Source organism: Seriola lalandi, unplaced genomic scaffold (assembly GCF_002814215.2).
Source record: "Seriola lalandi dorsalis isolate HSWRI2012SDOR001 ecotype SW California unplaced genomic scaffold, Sedor1 jcf7180002054934, whole genome shotgun sequence".
NCBI classification, from domain to species: Eukaryota; Metazoa; Chordata; class Actinopteri; order Carangiformes; family Carangidae; genus Seriola; species Seriola lalandi.
In genome coordinates, this window is record NW_019525486.1 from 1,136,946 (window position 1) to 1,156,069 (window position 19,124).

Sequence of the window (19,124 nt, forward strand, 5' to 3'; positions counted from 1 at the left end):
CATACTTAACATTTTCATATGAGCGCATTGTTCAACATAAGTTTTCAATCAGGATTTTGTTGGAACTTGAACCTGATTTGAAGTTGCAGGTGAGTTAGGATAGAAAGTCGTACGTCAGGCTGCTCATGGATCATTGGACTCTAAGCTCAACAATTTGCAACCATTTACATTTGGAGACTTTTGAATAAAAACACAATCTTCTTGTTAAAACAACAAACCGTTGAAAAACAAATGCTGGACCTTCAGGAGTAAAAATAAATAGCTGTAGTTGTGTAAGACTTCCTCTGTATCTGTTTTACTGACTTCAAAGCACAAGCTCTTTTTAATAACATCATAATTATAGCATGGTGCTTTTACATACTGTATGTATGTCAGTGTGAGTGTATTCTGCAGCCATTTTCGTAGATGATTTATAAGATTTAGGACTTTGTAATTTTGGGGTTTAAACATGTTGTGCATCACATCGTGTGTTATTAAAATGTGTGTCTTCTTCTAGTTCTATTTAACAACCTAACCTAGCCTCATTATTCAGGTAGTGTGAGAATAAAGCTGATGTGAAAGGTACGCAGTTGAATTTGAAAGTTGCTCTAGATCTTGGATCTTTGGACTCTGAACTCCTTGCAAATAAAGGTTTTTTTCCAATTCTCCTCTACAATAGTGAAGGCAAACAGCGCCACTTTGTGGACAACCATAATTACTGCTACCCTGAAGATTCAATTGTGCTGATCTCCTGCCAGTAAATTCACTCATTCAGAATAGCTGGATATTAATAAAAAACAAACTACACAGAGTACTCGTCACTTGTATTTATTCATACTATATCATATTTATATTCTATGTTCATCAGATATTTATATATATATATATTTATATAGATATTTACATATGGCAGTGTTGCCAGTAGAAGAAACAGATATTTCAACAAAATGGATGACAAAAACAAGTTCAATTCAGTGCTATGCTGAAAGCACACAAAGTTTGATTTAAAAAAAAAAAAAGTGTCATAAAAACCGGAATTTGGGAAAACAGCAAAAACACTTGGGTGTGATTAAATCTACACATAGCTTTACATGATGCTGCGTCACACTATTCGTGGATTTTGTGTCACTTGGGTATCTGCTCCAGACCTTGTGCAAATGTAGTGTCGCTGAAAGTGGCGTCAGACTCCCCCAGAAATCACCAGGCAGTGTAAAGGTAGCTGACATGGACTTCCACACGTTAAAAAAAAAAAAAAAAAAAGGTACAACACTATATACACATTGAAACAATGAACTGATGCTTTCTGCTGAGATCCAAGTAATAATTGTTCGCATTAAGTACAGCCATGCAGTAGCAGCGATCGTCAGACATTCTTCGATACATTTTCTGATAGCTTGCCTTTCTTTGCCGACATGTATCAGTCAAAAATATTGGACCAAACAAACATGCGGTATATATTATCTCTCACATTCACCCGCTCCTCAGAGAAATACACTTTGGAATTAAATGGCTTTTGGAGGAAACATAAATGCTCAAAATAAAAAAGAAATCATACTGACTAATTGGTTTCTACTCTATCATTTCATAAAGCCAATTATGTACTCTTCTTTCTCTTGAAAATAGAAAAGTGCCTCCAACTTTGCAAAACTAAGACCCTCTGACACACGTGCACTTGCATGTGTTTGTGTGCAACAAGCGTAAGCTATTTTTCTATAAATACAGTACGTTTTTATATTCTTCTCTCTTTAGACACCACATGGTCTAATTAACAAAAATAGAATAAAAAATAACTTTTAATACATTCTAGAAACAAACACGCAACTGGGTTGGTCGAATACAGAGGGCGCAGGGGCACTAAGAGGCAGGTCCTGGTGGAGGTGGAGGTGTGTGGAGGAGGTGGAGGGCAAAGGTTTACCCCCGTTAGGAAGCTTTCAAGGGTGCACTTTGAAAGAGAGCAGTTCCTCTGAGTGCATGTTGTTGAGTGAACGCAGCTCGGGAAGCTTGAGCAACAGTTTGGTGAAAGTGGTGGACGCCTCGTCGCCGTGGTTCTGCATAACCAGGTTTCGCAGCGCCCGGATCAGTTTGTCCTGCAGGGCCTCCACTGAGTTCAGGTCCTGGATCCCTGAACGATCTGAGTCAGAACAGAAGTGGGGGAAATGTTAACACCGGATCATCTGAGAGTGATATGATATGAGAAGTAACTGTCACGGATGTAACACTAACAGTGGAGCTGCGAGTGAAGCGTTCTTACCGGCTGAGACGAGCACCACGGCGGTGAACAGACTCATTTCATCTGCGTCGAGCCGCAGCGCTGCCAGCTTCTCGCTGAACTCGCACATGGAGTTGAGCAGCTCGCCGGCGCCGAGCGAGCGAAGTGTGTCGAGGCTGTAGCGCTTGCCGCTCAGGAAGGTCACAGTCCGCTCCACCACGTTGAACAGAGAGGCAAATCGGACCATCAGCACCTGGGAGTCGAGGGAGGGAGGGAGGGAGGATTTTAAGTTTTTGGTTTGACATGTGCAGGTGGCTCAAACACAAAATGTGTATAATGCTTTGTGTGTAATAATTCACACACAATTATTTATTTTCTTTTTAAAGAAACTGTAATTTTAGAAATGTGCTGTGTCGTCCTTTCAACCATCGGTTTTAATCCATTTTTAAAAAAGCTCTATCTTGAATGCATAATTGTGCAATTTCTAAATCCTTTGAGGGCATGTCGCCAATTCAAACTCTCTATGGCGTCATCCTGAAACCTGATTTCATTAAAAGGTGCACGGTATCTACAGTCAAGGCCTCAGGAGCAGAACATTAATGGCCAACTTTTGCACCACACTGATAAAAAGAAAAAGAAACTGAGCGTTGGAGTCGACACATCCAAACTTGCGTTTATCAAATAATCTGAATAGGAGCGACTACAATGTGTGTATCTCAGAAGAACGTAGCGTTACACAATCGAACCCATAGAAAATTTGTAAAGTCTCTTTCATTTCCATTCCAGCTGTTATCAGAGTAAATATTAGTCAGTACACACAGCTGACCATCTGCTCTGTTTTGGAAAGCCACAGTAGATCCTGTATTCTGGGTGTTTTAAGAAGCCGCTGTGTTCGACTTCAAAGAGAGCATGAAATAACATGAGGTGTTTTAAGTTCTGCCTGTTTGCCGACTGACCTCAAAAGTTCCAGCTTTTAGGAGGCTGACTTGGTCATGCTCGGGTAGGTCGCGGAAGCCCGGGATCCTCTTGGCGAACTCAACCACCTCCCGCACGGCGGGGGTGAAGCTCATGGAGAACTCCTCCCAGATCTCCTGGCTTGGCTTGTGGGGGTCCACGTAGGGCGAGGTGTTCATGGGACAGACCTGGAAAAACACGAGGACAGAGCGTTGATCAGGATGGGTGATCAATGCCTTTCAGCTTTCACTGGCTTTCTGGAAGTGTGATATGAATTTCAAAAATGGAAAAGATGAATTACTCACCAAGTGTGCTCTATTATTCACACAGCTGGTTGGTCCATTGTAACCACTTGAGGCAGTTGGTGTGTTAAATTCATGCTGTCTTTGGCTGTCTTCTGATGGTTCACAGCTGGGGGCGCTGTTGAGCTGCTGCTGAGGCTGCTGCTGGTAAACTCCCCTCTCCTCACGATAAGCAACGTTGGTGACGTGTTGGCTGTTACTGTAAGAACTGTGCTGGTAACCCCCCACAACCGCATTGTTGTTCCAGCAGTTCCAGCTCTCCTGTTGCTCCTCCATGCGGCTGTCACACCCTGTCTCCAGGGCGACTGTGACCGGCGAGGGTGAGACCTGGCCCTGTCTCGGTGACCTCTGCTGGCTGAACACTAAGGCATCTTGGTGCTGCCTGCTCGTCGTGACGACGGCCTCGTCCTCGCCGCTGTCTGATGCGCAGGAGGAGGCAGAGCTGGAGTTGGTGTCCATGGAAACCACAGACTCTGAGTCCTGGGGGCACTGCGGCGAGGAGGGGTTGGAGCATGATGGGGAATCAGAAGCAGAGGAGGAGGAGGAGGAGGGCGAGGAGCTGGCATCGCTGGTCATGGCCTCCATGGGCAGTGGGGGGCTCTGGTGGCCGTGCAGCATGCTGTGCAGCTGGCTGTTGTTGCTCATCATGTTGTTCATGGCGTTCTGCATCTCCAGCAGCATCCTCTGCTTTTCCCTCTTTGGGATGCGGCCAAATCGAACAGCTGAGAGTGAAAATGACAGCCGTTAGATCATATTAAGATTAACAATACCTAAAAATAAGCACTAAAGGAAAAAGCTTCAGAGGAAATGCTTCATGTTCTTTGCTTTCTGATATAACTCTATATTAATAAAGTAAACAAACCACTAGCTGAAACTAATCTAAATGCTCACCATCTCTGGACATGCCAACAGCCAGACACTTCTTGAAGCGACACTGCTGGCAGCGGTTCCTGTTGATCCTCATGATGGTGCAGTTTTCCATCTTAAGACACTTCTTGTACTGGATATTCTGCTGGATGCTTCTCCTGAAGAAGCCCTAAAGAACCAAAGATCCACATGAGGAACATGAGCCATTTGAGTTAAAGTCCTCAGAGTGAAGATATCAATCAAACATGCAGAGCTGCAACATTTCATTCCAGGAACTTGTCTCACCTTGCAGCCCTCACAAGCGTGCACGCCATAGTGGAAGCCCGAGGCCACATCGCCGCACACCTTGCACAACAGCACCATTCCATTGATCTCTGCAGAAACAAAGATAAGCAGTGATTCATGTGCACCAGATCAAATATGCAATGTTGCTCAGTGGCAAAGTGTTTCAGTAATGGCATGACCCTGATCTTGTGCTTACTGGTGATGCTGCTCTTGGCAGACGTGGAGGAGCGCCCGGCCTTCTCCATGCCGTGACTGCGCGGGTGCCCGTTCTTGGCCGGTGGAGCAATATCCACCACCATGCCCACAGCCCTGCTGGGCAGCGAGGGCCGGGATAGAGTAGGTGATGTCGACAGGTAGCCGCTGCTGGGGCTGCTGCTCATACAGGACTCTGGGCTGGAGGCAGAGCCAGAGGAAATATAGGCAATCACGCCTCCTGTGGAGAGGGAGAGACGGTGACATGTTATAGCGAGTGAATTACTTCCAAGACAGTTAAGAGTTTTTTTTCCTTTTGTTTAAAGGCTCTCTTATACTGATGCTGTTGCTCTAGTATGAAAGTTAACCACCACATTAAGCAAACACACAAATTTGCTATCTCGGGACATGTGTTCTTACTTTCATGTAAATCTATTCCTAGGAAATGAAATTCACACACAACCATAGCAACAACCACATCAAGATATGAAATTTTTTTTTTTAACTCTACTACGCATCAAGCTTGCCAAGGTTAATGTGAACCAGAGACAATAACAGGAATCACAGTGTAAACCGCAGCAATAAAAAAAACGAAAAAAACTTGTTTTGTATGCCAAACAAACCCTCTCTTGGTAGTGCAGTGAGTACAGGTACCTCTGACACGCCTAGGCTGCACAGGAGTCTAGTGTGTGTGTGTGTGTGTGTGTGTGTTTTTCCTGGTTGGTTTATTCACTGCTGTGATTGACCTGCTTTATCACCTCCAGTACTTACTGGTTGAATAACACTATTACATAACAGGCCTGGGTCTCAATGCTATGGGAGTGTGCTCCGCTGACTTGACGACCAGACAGGGTCACTTAAGCACTAGAGTATCATAACAGTTGTAGAAACAAAAGAAAGGGAAAACATCCAACATTGGGTTATTTTATGACATGTTTGACCAGAAAACTGATCCGGTGACTGTTCTGTCACACGAATTGGGAATTTAAAGTTTGGTGGATCCACAGATAGAAGGGCGAGAGCCTGCAGCCACGTTACGAAACTGAGGAGGTGTGAAAGATCTTTTTGAAAAACTGTGGGAGATGCCAAGTGATAAAAGCAGAGAACATGTTAGATTGGCTTTTGGAGTTGTAAGTTTCATCAGTTCTTACTTTCATGAACATTTAAGCCTATACTAAACAGAGATGAAACAATTAATTGTTAAGTTGAAGGACAGAAAAACAATTGGAAACTATTTAGAAAGCTGACACCAGGTGTTGTCTGGTTGCAGCTTCTTTTTTTCTGTTTCATATCACAGTAAAGTGAATGTCTTGAGTTTTGGACTGAGAGTCAAACAAGATACCTGAAGATGTCACCTTGGACTCTGGGAAACTGTGAATGGCATTTTTCACTATTTTGTGAAATTTCAAAAACCAAACAATTAATAGAATCATCGATAATGTAGCTGGCAAATAAATCGATCATGAAAATAATTTTAAGTTGCAGCCCCAATTATGAATGTTACTTATGTGCCATTGAGCGAAGCATAAACATTTGACAAACTGCTCCAGTGAGAGAGTGTTAAAGTGAATGAAGTGAAGTTGGGCGTGCTTAGTCGATTTCCAGGCAAAAAATAACGTTTATGCAGAAAACGGATCATCTGTAAGTCTTTGTTGGAATATTTGTGTAAAAGGTGAAACGTGTTTTTCTTCATTAACTCTTAAAGACCTTTAAATTTAGAGGCCAGAGCAGATGATTACCTAACCCCAACCATGACTGTTCTCTTTCACGGCCCACCCACACGTGGACCTGTCATGTATTTCTGTGAAAGCAAAGCGCGAGGACAAGAAAAAAACTAGGTCAGCCGCGTCTCTTTCCCCTCGTCTCACGTGTACCCTGCAGTCCAGCCTCGCGTCGCGAGTGCTGTATACAGACCGGATTATGCAATGTGCTGCGTCACGGGCTGCGGTCCAGCCAATCGGAGAAGAGTTCCACTGAAACGTGCACGTGGAGTGGAACGCCCCTCGGCCAATCAGAGGAGTGTTCTAGAGAACGTGTACACACACAGGCACATGGCTAGACTACGCTGTCCATGTGAGCAGGACCGGGGAAGTGGAACACTGTTGTTGTGTCAAATGTAAATGTAGCATAGACGCAGAGCCGCACTGGCACTCCTAACCCCCTTTTAAAACACGACAACAAGACTAGATTCACGTTTTTATTACACTGTAGCCACACGGCAATGTAATAAAATAATTTTAAAAAATGTATTTAAATTTCCTATCAACTAATCTACGATTGTAATGCTGCGGTACAATGAGAAAAAATGTAGTTACGCCTCCAGAACACCATTCATTTGTGTTCATTCATTTCTAAAGCCACTTTATTATTGCGTGGATCTACCTAATAACACTCATTGTTATGCACCTAGTATATTCTAGCCACAGATACATTTTTATAGCATTTTCATAACTATGTGCCACCAATCACTTCGGTGGGTTTCCTCGACACCAACGCCATAAAAAGCAAGACAAGGCATGACTTTTATATATATATAAAAGTCTATATATATATATATATATATATAGATTTCTGAATCTAACAGTATTAAGGATGGAAGAGACGTCTATAGAAGACACATCATCTCCCTAAATCTTAACACCATCACTGCAACCAAATAGTCTTTGCACAATGCATGCAATGAAAACATTCTATTTCATGGAGAAATGATTATAGCAAACATTGTTCTCTTACCAGGCTTGGCTGTCCCAACGTCCTCAGGCATCTCCGATGAACAGATAATTAACTAAACGCAACTGTCTGTCACGACTTCTGCCACTTGACACGAAAACGATAGAGACTAAACTTGCCAACCGTGTGCAAGTAAAACGAGTTGAAAAATGGTGCCGAAGCTCATATCAGGAACCTATTTCTAGAAATAAGCTGCAGGTCCAAGTCGGTGGCTCATGAGAGATCGACTCATCCAGCGTTTACTGTCTGAGAGAGAAGAGCTTGAATACGTATACGGCTGAATCGGAGGAACTCCCCTGTTGTTGTGTGTGACTGCGGGTTTGTCAAGAGAACTAGAACTGAATGTTCTCAATAGTGTGCTCGCCCATGTGACCCATTTGTCGGCCACGCCTCTCCGCCCGGCCGCTCGAGCCACTTTAACCCAGTGACACACTTTCAGGGCCCCGGAGAGGCGGAGCCAGGCGTTCCGTCGACGTAACAGTGGAATGGTAACACAGCGGTCACGTTGCGCAGCACAACGTGAAGGGTGAAGCGCGATCAGCACAGTACAGTTATGTTGTGTGCAGACAAATCCTGTGGATGGACGATCGAGTCATTCAAGTTTTAGTCAGTAACGCTATTTTTCCCCATTAGTCAGGTACAAGCTGCAGCAGGCCCCTTCGCTTGGATGTTTTTCCATATTATGCTACTTCATAGTACTCTACTGTTTCAGAGAGGAAATGTACACAACTCCATTACTTGAGTCAAGGTGTAGATACTTCTGAACAAATATTACTCAGTTTTCTTACTTGAGTTACAGTACTGGAGTATTTACTAGTATTCAAAGTTACTGTATATTTTTAAATTTTATTTCAAGACACTCTTATATTGTTCCACATTACATGTGTAATTACTAATGACACATGACACATCCTACAGAATGCACTGACTTTTAGAATATGCTTTAAATATAGAAATGGTCATAAGTAATTTGACCCATCATAGCATAAAAACAGCAGCTCCTACAAACTGTCTGTTTAGCAGTTTCTCTGGATTTAAACAAAACCAATATCTTGACATGCTTTCTCAAGTTGGACCGCTAATCTTTTTAGGCAGTGATGAAGTTTGATGGTTGTTAACGCAACAAACAATTATATTGAAAGGAATCTTTCTTTATTTCTAAAATTTTAAACATGGACTTAAAGTAAGACCGTGGTGCTCTGGTGAAGAATCTTCTGCTTCTAACCGGGGCCATAGACTGACAGGGGCCATCCAGCATAATCAGTGGTTTGTAGTATTCCATCATCAGTGACCATATTCACTGTAAAATTAAAATATATACAGAGTGCCCACTTTATAAGGTACACCTGTACAAACTATTGCAATCCAATCCAATCTGTTTTTCTATGACTACATGACTACTACTTGATGACTTCTTATAATGCCTATAATGTTCACTTTCTTGATTTAAAAATAATGGAATAACCAAATATAAAGTAACAACCGATTATTTAAAAGTTTATAATACGATACAGAAATTCAAATGTACTTTCAAAAAAGAATGCAATAATCAAATATAACAAACTATTTGATATCCCAGCACACCGTGTGTACAAGATAAATCAGATTTAATTTGTTTATTCTGTTAAAATGTATTGATACAACATGTGTGTGCATTCATGTGTTTCTGTATACATTATATGTGCATATGTATGTATACATGCATACAGTAAGAGCATGTTTATATGTATATGTCTGTGTACATACTGTATACACATTCATATATGTATGGAGATACTACATGAATGGATGCGTGTCTATTATCTGTTTACTATAGATATGTTACGCAAATATATGCATGACTAAAAAAAAGAGTAGGCCCGATAAAACTACACCATCAACCAACACCTTTACAGTAATTGATTGTTATTTCTGTTATAGCATTATTTTATGATGCTACAATGAAAGCACTTCAGATCAAGATCAATTAATACTTAATATTTTGAATACAGGACAGGAATATGATTTTTATAGGTTGGCATTTCTATATATACTCAAAAGTACTTCTTCCTACAGGGACACCAAACATGAACACAATACGATAAAATGCACTCCAGTGTAACGCCACAAAGACATCAAATGTGCCCGCAGATACAAGTGTCCCTATTGTTAGGGTTATCCCATTTGAGGTGTCAGTTTAAGGATGCAGCTTTTTGTGAAATGTTTTCTGTCTCAATAATATGTTTATTTAATTGGCAAACAACCAACAAAATGAAATGACAATAGAAAAAAAAACTGCATTTGTACAAAACATGCATTTCAGTTTCGGTTATGTAATTTTTGGGGGTTTGGGTTAATATACAATGGTGGTGATGGCTTGCATCTCACTTATTTTGGCTACTTCGAATTGTACAGCTTGCTTTTCCTGATAAATTAATCACGAGGGAGAATTCAGTAATCAAGTTGTGCAAGCCTCTTTTACATTTAACCCCAGGCAATCCCCAGCCCTGTGTTCCTGTGAGTGAATCTCACTGACAATAGATGACACCCACATAGAATTATAGGACTTCCATTGAAAATGCTGACAATGATCTGCAAAACAGCCTTCTTTGTGCACTCAGCTTCTGAGGAGTGAAATGAAATTTCACAGTCATTTCCTCGAGCCTCATGGAAGTCCCCAAAAATCCCCTGCTGATCAAATATTTCATGACTTGTAGCTCAAAAGACACACAGATGCTAAGGTTAAAAAATTGGTTAAACTGTGTTAAAAGTTTGATCAATCCTTCAGATTTGATTGAATCACCAAAATCTGGGTGTAGACTTGCAAATACAGACCTGTATGAGCTGCAGTGAGATATATGTGAGCTGTAGAGGAGCATCGTCCACCACTGAATTGTAAAAACTTTGGTGATCCCTTAACTTCTCATATAGTACCATCATGAGGTCACAAGTTATCCAATGCTTTGGTGTCAACATGGTTGCAGACTCTTCTTACTCTCTACTAACCATTCTTACTCTTCAACTCTTAGTGCCCTATCTTTAGAGTAATTGGTAACTCACATCATAGGTGGTTCGGACACTATGCACTTGATGTATACAGTGTCTATAGAAAGTCATCATACCCAGTGAAAATCGTTACCTTTTGTCACAACACACCCTGGAAGTCTAACTTTTTTTAGCTGTGTGTACACATTATAACCCTCATATCAACGTGAAAATAACATCTGGACAAATTATTAAAAATAAACAAGTAAAACTTGTGATTCAGTTAAGACCCTCAGACCCTCAGAATATGCAATTATAAACTTGCTGAGGTACAACCAGTCAACCTCCAGATCAAACACCAGGCTAACTGCCCAACCTGACCGATTGGTTTTGATTACTTCAATAAAACCAGCTGTTTCTTGAAGACTCTACAACTAGTAGTGCATGATACTGCAAAGTATTCACCATGCTTGGCAAAGTGCTCTCAAAAGACCTCTGGGATAAAGTTGTAGAAAGGCACAAGGAGTAGAAGGCCACAAAAAGATTTTGAATGCTTAAGCTATCCGTCTGAGTACGGTTCAGAGCATCACTATGGCACCACTAACACCGCGCCGAGATCAGGCTGGCCGTCCAAACTGGATGTCCGAGCCAGGAAGACATTGATCAGAGAAGCTATCGAGAGGCCAACCGCAGCTCTGAAGGAGTTACAAGTCTTTATGGCTGGGACTGGTTGGTCTGTGCATGTGACAACAATCCTACAAGCTTAACACAAAGCTGGCCTGTATGGCAGAGTGGCAAGAAAGAAGCCTTTCCTGAGAGAGTGACAAACACAGTCTCGTTTGCGTTATGCAAAAACACACCTGAAAGATTTAAATGCCAAGGGGCAAAAGGTGCCATAGTCAGATGAGACCAAAATTGACTCCAAGACGACTGTGAAGCATGGTGGCGGCAATATTGTGTTGTGGGGGTGTTTCTTTTCAGTGGGCATTGGGCACTTATTCAGGATTGAAGGGAAAATGGATCCTGTCAAGTACACCCAAATTCTTGTGGGAAACCTGCATCCCTCTGCTAGACGGCTGAAAGTGGGCAGATCGCTCACCTTCCAACACGAGAATGATGCTAAACATCCTGCCAGAAGAACAACACAGTAGCTTAAAGATAAAGTGAATGTCCTTGAGTGGCCAAGTCAGAGATCTGACTTAAACCTGAAAATCTGTCTATGGACTCGAAGAGAGAAGGCGATTGAAGCTCAAAGAATAAAGCTGAAAAAAGTTTTTGTTTTTTTTGTAATGGGTTTGATGATTTTCTTAATTACTGTTGCAACTTTATTTTAATTACTTGTAATAAAGTGATTTATTGTATTTACTGTATCATAAATCACTCTAATCTCCTGGCCATTGTAAATCTCATAGGCTAAACTACATACTGTACCTAAAATGTGAATGAGTGATTTAAATGTAAATGATTAACATTTATACCTGCTGGCCCAAGGAAATTGCTTTATCAAGTTTTGGATTTGTTATTGCACATGTACAACACCAGCTGTGTTTTGACAAATTAGTGAACTATTAACTTTGGCTGCTCTCTGTTTTCCTTAAAGAATATACTGGGTTTTTTAAGAAGCCCATTTATAAAAGAGATTATTAAAAGATAGAGAGAGAGCCAGAAATCCTTTTGTAAGTCTAAAAAAAAAAAAACGTGTGTACTACTACCAATTGTACATAGTGAGAGTGTATTTATTACCCAGTTCCAGCTGTGTGGCCACGGTTCAAGCCTCAGTGGAACGGTTCACTCTTGGCAGAACATAAGATCATCAAGACCACGTTGGCCATCAGAAGTATTTTAAGAGCTGAATACTGAAACACAGTTTTAGAGAGTTAATACTTCAAGTCAGTGCATAACAAAAGCCTGAACATGCCAGATGATAAATATTACATGCATTTTTATTTGTTTTGGGGAACAGATGTAACAGATGTTACTTGACTTAAATAAACTCCCTGCATGGAATTAAGTATGCACATTATTTCATGAGTGTGATCTCCTGCTATACCAGGGCAGAAATTGGGTGACATATCTATTTTGTAGTGTGTGACAGTTGTCTCAGATTGTTTATGTTTTGTTTTTATGATGCCCCCTTGGCCCGTTCTCTGTTGGAAAGTAACATTTTACACATATTCTACCATTCTTTGAAGGATAAAGCTGGCAATATTCTGTTTGTCCTTCTCTCTTCAATAGCCTGTCTGCAGCACCTAGTCCCAAGCCAGTTCATTAAGATATAAATCTCTAAAAACAGGTCACAAATATGTCATTAAAGTTTTTTAAAAATGGTTGAGTCATGTTCTCAAACAGCTGGGCACTGTAGTTTCTGGCAAACGTTACTCAAACAGGAGTGAACCGTTTATTTGTTGGGGACTATTTTCAGCCAACGATATTTTGCTCCAGTGGGTATTTACAGTAGCAGGACGGTGTGTGTGGACTGCTCCAAAATAAACTACAGACATCGTAGTGAAGTGTGACAGTGTGACTCATTGATGTGTTATTAGCTTTTGAACAACAATGGAGTCTATGGTACAGAAGAATAAGCTGTACCAGGGTTTGGATACACTGACGATAATTGTTAGTTTGGTTTGTTTAGATTTGTTGACGGTAAGAAAAATAAAGAATAGAGGATAAGGGACAAACTATAAAGCTGAGAATCTGGTCACATTGCATGAATACTAGTCATTTAGGTGAGATTGTCTGAGCAACATTTGGCTTTACACTTAATTTTCGCTTCACAGAGCTTCCTATCAAGTGCTTTCCTACACTGTAAATCCCCAGCTGCTCTGAGACTTCAGCTGCATCTCAGTCTTTGGTTGATTTCTCTTAAACTGTAAACACCTAAGTTACATTTAATGTTTTCGCTTCCTTTTTTCTACCATCCTTAAAAATGAGAAAAACAAGTTTAAGCCTGTAACAGTTGGTGTATCTGCTCTGTGATAGTCGTGTATGTTGCTGCAATTTCTCTGGGTGAATAAATGGTGCTATATGTAAGTTTTCTATGGCACCAAGGTTTCTTCCCAGTGGCAGGTGGTGATTGTCACTTGGTGTACTATGAGGCTTTTATGCCTTTTCTATACTATGAGGCTTTTATGCCTTTTCTATACTATGATGTTTTTATGCCTTTTCTATACTATAAGGCTTTTATGCCTTTTCTATACTATGATGTTTTTATGCAATAATATACTATTACATTTTTATGCCTTATTTTATTATGACGTTTCTTGACGTTTTCATGTCCTTACTATATGACGTTTTTTAATGTTTTTATGCCTCACTATATGATGAGGTTTTTATGCCTTATTATAATATGACTTTGTAATGGAGTGGCACGATGGTGCAATGCTTAGAACCGTTGCCTTTCAGTGAGAAGGTTGTGGTTTCAAATTCCAGGCTTGGCGCCTTCGTCGGTTCGTAGGTTCTCCCGCAATCCAAAGACATTCACATATGCCTTAGTATACTATGACATTCCTGGACGTTTTTATGCCTTACTGTACTATGACATTTTATGCGTTATTATTCTATGACATATTTCAATATTTTAATCCCTTAGTATACTATGACATCTTTATGACATCGTATTCTTTACTGTACTATGATGTTATTTGACGTTTTTATGCCTTATTATACTATAACGTTTTTATTACATTTTATGCCGCACTATACTATGAAGTTTTTTGTCAGTTTTACACCTTACGATACTGACTTCTTTTGACATTTTTATGCCTCACTGAAATATGACGTTTTTTACATTTTCATGCCTTAATATACTTCTATACTATGAAGTTCATAACATATATGAAATACTACTGTATAAATTTAACCATACATGTCTTTCTTTTATATTTACTTATATAATGAACATACTGTATACTGACAGGCTTTGGGATAGATACATATTTATGTAACATTTGTCTATAACATAAACTTATAATATAAACAGAATTCCTAAAATACACGTTTCTATTAGTTAGACATGTCAATATGCCAATTCGAACATCCTAACAGGTTTCATATAATTTTTACATATATACGCTGAACTGTATATACATATATGACTTTACTTCATATGTACATATATTTCATATATGGAAATTCAATGCATGTACATATATTACATTTGCGTATGGGCATTTCTGAATGCAAATTCAGATCTTATATGTTAATAAACCGTTTGGTTGACAGCATTAAAAAGTCAATCTCTTTGTTTTGGTGGGGTGGTGGGATTATTGCGTCCCTACCAATGTTGAGGCCAAACCTACCCCAATTGGCCAAATGAAATTCTGCTTAGGGCCTGATAAAAGCTTGGGCCTCTGGACTTACATGTGTTGTTGACAGGGAAAACTGTGTGTCCTGCCTTACAGTGTAGAACGTCCAGCGTAGAGTCAGAAAGAGAGGGCAGGTATTTTCCAATAGATTCAGAAAAGTTTTTTTTTATCGCTTTAACTGCCCTACATGATGTGGGGAAGGTTACATGAGTTAGATGAAATGTCACTCCAACATTTAATGCCCTCAGGAGTTATATTTCTGCAGCAAATCCAGCACCTTCACTGATACTGTGTGAAAGGGGTCACAAAGAAGGATTATGATGTTATGTGGTTCGTGGTTGAAACTGGAACATAGAGTGAAGTATGGAGTTGTTGCTGATTGTTACCTGGTTACCAGTTATTCAGCCAAATTAGTAATCCTGCTTTGTGAGACAGCCGTTCCCCCAGAGGAGATAGCTTATATTAACTAAAGACTGATGTGGAAAATGTAGTGACACGCAGACTGGAAGCGATTTGACAAAATGTATTGATTTTCAGCCGCACTGTGACAATCATTTAGTGTTGTTTAGCAAAATCCCGTCGTCTGAATTACACACCAACAAAATACTAAGATATTGAAGCTTTGATCAATTTTCCACATCATATTACTACGTTAAATTATGTCTCCCATCCCTAAACGTGGCTGTGAAAAGAATATAGAAACACAAAGGCAGCAGATTTAGCTGATTTATGAGGCACCAGCTATGACTGTCATGTTTACATGATGCTGAAGAAAGAGAGAGGTTCTGTAGTTGTAGCTGGATTTTTAAGTCAAGGAAAATGTTGGAAACATTTTGAGACAAACTTAAAAACAATAAAACATAACCTTGAAACATTTAATAAATGGTTTACAACAGAATTTAGTTCTAAGCAGATATGAAGATTTAAGTGTTAAAACATGCACGATACATGTACATTATTTCATAATTTCTATGATTTTATAACCACTGTTTTACCATCATGTTTAATTATCCGTTTATACAGCAGCTTCCACTTGTGAGTGTCGACAGGAGTAATAGTTTGCAAATACATTATAAACACCTGTATCCACTTACAGCTACATTCTAGTGTTATAAACCATTTATTAAATCTTTATATGCTGCTTATAAATGCTAAATAGGTGGGTTAAAGTGCTACCAAAAAGGACATTATCTTTAATGTCATCAACATATCAAAAAAGTCAAAGTTCTAGTTATCGTTTGGAAATGTGGTTTAACAAGTGTTCTCAGCATTATCGTTAGTGATAACAGGCAATTGGTTCAGCAGAATTGTCAGTGGAATCCACCCTTCAATGGACAAAAAGGAGGCAGACAAGACTTCCTTTCTATTGTGTTCCTTTATTACCATATTTGCGCAGATAACTTAATCAGGAAGCAAAAAATATACCAGACAATAAAGTACTAAAAATCTGAGATAGAAATAACCCCCCCAACACAAACCACCCCCACCTCCCCAGCCCCTCCTTCCTCTGCCGTCCTCTGTGGGTTTATGTGGCGTATCGCTTTGTCCACTGTTTGGCTGTTCGGTCATGTTCCGCTCTGTTAGTCGTGTACTGGGTGGCGATGCTTCCCACCAGGGGATCAGCTGAAGAGAGACAGAAAACAAAAAACAAATCAAGTTTCAAGTTAAGTTTCCTGCATGTGGGAAAAATGAAACGTAGAAAAGGTTAATTTACATTTTCTTCAGTAAGAAATTATATAGTGTGGCGCTGATCATTGACAGTACCCTTTATTTGTAACAGGAAATTATTTTAGGTGCTTAGGAAAAGAAATTTTACAATTGATTCCAAAACCAGTTTTCCTCCTTCAAAATCAGTTTCAAGAATGTCTTTTAAGGATCTGTTTTTACATTACAGAGTAAAATATTTGTACATGAGCAGAATCAGACAGTTCAGTCCTGACAATCTTTTGTGAGGCACAAACGTCTGTGACTGGTAAAATGTAAAAACTCCCAGATGGCTTTCACTCTTACCAGCCAAATGCATTTATAAACTAAAATAGGATGTCCATATGATGCTGGGTTTCCTGTCAAGGTGTCAGCACAGACAAAACTTACCAGCATTAAGGGGGCATGAGTTTCAGATTCCTGTTCTTTTGTAATACCCTGGAAATACGGTTCAGGTGCCATTTAATGAGAAGTGATTCAAATCACATCGGCACCTCATTCTTAACAATTCTCCTGCCACTCTCCAATCATATACCTAATGTTTCATGCTGTGAGAAGTAATGCAGAAATTAAAGATTTTTAGAGAGCCAACAATGAGACAAAAAAAGCAGAAAAAGCTTTTTAAACCATGACCGCCGCCATCTCCTGCTGTAACAGGCTCTGCTTTCTGACGAACAAATCAGAATCGCTCCTCGTTGCAGCACACTGACCTGACCACATAAATATTACACCTGAAACAGTTAACAACTCAACTGTCTAAACACAACGTTGATGCAGCAGTTCAGTCACTGTGAAAGTGTTTGAACTTCACTGACATGCCAGCCTGTGCGTTCTTGTCTTACCTGGGTTACAGTCTGTGAGCAGGGAGCAGATTGACAGCAGCACCTTGGAGATGGTGAGGGCGGGGCTCCAGTTGTCCTTCAGGATGTCCAGGCAGATCACCCCCTGACTGTTGATGTTGCAGTGATAGATCCTCGTACGAAAAGTTACCTGCAGACAAAAAAGCAATGCAGTTTACAGTCAGGACACGACGGTGTTTCCTAATATTATTCATTTATTTATTGTCAGATTTAACCAGGACAAGTGTGCGAAAAGTGGGGCTGCAACTACCCATTATTTACAACTATTAATCTGCTGATTATTTTCATGATTAATCAATGCTGGAAAATGCACATCACAATATCCTGAAGCACAGCGTGGCAACATTAAACGTCTTGTTTTGTCTGCTCATCAGTTCAAAACCAAAAATCTTCAGTTATTCTTCATTGAGAATAAGCAAAGCAGGAAACTCTCACATTTGCTTCTCAAATGTGTTTGTTGCAGGATACTGTAAGTACTCGGCTTCATGTTAGGGGAGATATGTTTGGAAGCTCTAAATATTAATTTTCACAACTTGAGAAGACATCATCTTTCATATAAACAATGCATAATAATAAGTTAATACAAATATGTTTGAATACAGTTTAAGATGTCACACAAAGAAGGGTTAATAATGTAGACATTTGAATAAAAAATCTTTGTATTATGTTAGGAGAATCTTAGTTAAAACTGGACAGTAGTTCAGTCATGCAGAGACACTTTGCTCTGCAGGAGACCAAAGCCCTCTAGTGGCAGAAAAGAGGAACTTCAAAATGCCAGGAATCCCCATCTTGAAATCTTTCAGGTGTTGTGATTATTGCTTTCACATTAGAGATTATTAAAACCAGCAGCTTCTCATTAATTCAGTACACTGACTGGAAGTGAAGCATGTGATGTATTTACAGTAAATGCACTGATATAACACTGAAATAAAATAATTTGGGAACTTGTGATCTGAGGAACAACCTCAGCTGAAGTATATTTCAGTGTAAGTCATCTTTTTTTCTACAACTTTCAAATTTCCTGTTGAGGTTTTCACAGTAAACCCAACTTTCCATTCTCTCTCTCTCTAAATATGTTAGAGAGATGAGAAATATGTAAAAGATCCACAGAGTTTGCTTAAATGCAAAACCAACATCAGAAACAAGTGCCCCAATACAAAAATATTGTTTTGTGCTGTTTTGTTTTATTTTTCATGTTTTATAACCCCGATTTTTAAAAATTGTTTTACAGACTAATATCTCTATTTTTATTACAACCATTGTTCGATCCCACTGGAAATGAGCCTTAATAAAACAAACTACAGAGTTGTTACCATCAGAGTTTTCATTGCCTCCATAATCACCATATTTGTTACTTAATTAGTCCAAATAATCCTGCAGGGACAAACAAATGAGCGTCTACTCGTCTATCCTTTGTACAGACTGTGGAAAACACAGTCCCACTGAATGGGGGGGGGGGGTGTAAGGAAGTTAAAGTATTGACATCCACATTGTTGGCTTTGGTCATTTTAAGGATTTGTTGACGATACAGAAAAACAAGTTACATTTTTCAAAGCCAAACCTCATGACTACAAAAAAAAAAAAAAAAACCTCATGTCAGTTTCATATATTTTATAATTAGAGAAAAGATCATCTTTGTGCACTTTGCTGTCAGGTTAAAGGATTTCTGCACAATATAGTTACATTTTCTCCTGCATAGTTAGCTCTGGTGAAGCTGTATAAATCTGCCAAGTGTGTGTGTGTGTGTGTGTGTGTGTGTGTGTGTGGGGGG

At 39.7% G+C, this 19,124-nt stretch overlaps 2 protein-coding genes across 2 annotated transcripts in view; both read right to left on the minus strand.

Annotated features, from left to right (window-relative positions):
* Window positions 1-791: 791 nt before the first annotated feature.
* On the minus strand, window positions 792-7,856 carry nr1d2a (nuclear receptor subfamily 1, group D, member 2a). Its single transcript, XM_023393421.1, has 8 exons — window positions 7,522-7,856; window positions 4,793-5,029; window positions 4,597-4,685; window positions 4,336-4,480; window positions 3,448-4,166; window positions 3,145-3,330; window positions 2,231-2,441; window positions 792-2,110 (listed from the first exon to the last, which is right to left on the minus strand). Exons 1-8 carry the CDS (start codon window positions 7,550-7,552, stop codon window positions 1,911-1,913), a joined length of 1,818 nt encoding a protein of 605 aa, XP_023249189.1. The 5' UTR covers window positions 7,553-7,856; the 3' UTR covers window positions 792-1,910.
* Window positions 7,857-16,145: 8,289 nt separating this feature from the next.
* LOC111644512 (ubiquitin-conjugating enzyme E2 E1) overlaps window positions 16,146-19,124 on the minus strand; it is an 11,093-nt gene continuing 8,114 nt past the window's right edge. Inside the window, exons 5-6 of the mRNA XM_023393404.2 lie at window positions 17,336-17,483; window positions 16,146-16,412 (exon numbers count right to left, since the gene is read on the minus strand). Of these exons, the coding sequence (XP_023249172.1) occupies window positions 16,315-16,412; window positions 17,336-17,483 (246 nt within the window). The 3' untranslated portion in view covers window positions 16,146-16,314. The remainder of the gene's footprint in view (window positions 16,413-17,335; window positions 17,484-19,124) is intronic.

Bases quoted from the DNA above. Each gene is read 5' to 3' on its own strand.
- nr1d2a (XM_023393421.1), bottom strand. From the start codon at position 7,552: ATGCCTGAGGACGTTGGGACAGCCAAGCCTG. The intron at 4,167-4,335 runs GTGAGCATTTAG...TTTCACTCTCAG, and splicing joins TGTTGGCATGTCCAGAGATG to CTGTTCGATTTGGCCGCATC. The intron at 2,442-3,144 runs GTCAGTCGGCAA...CTCGACTCCCAG, and splicing joins TAAAAGCTGGAACTTTTGAG to GTGCTGATGGTCCGATTTGC.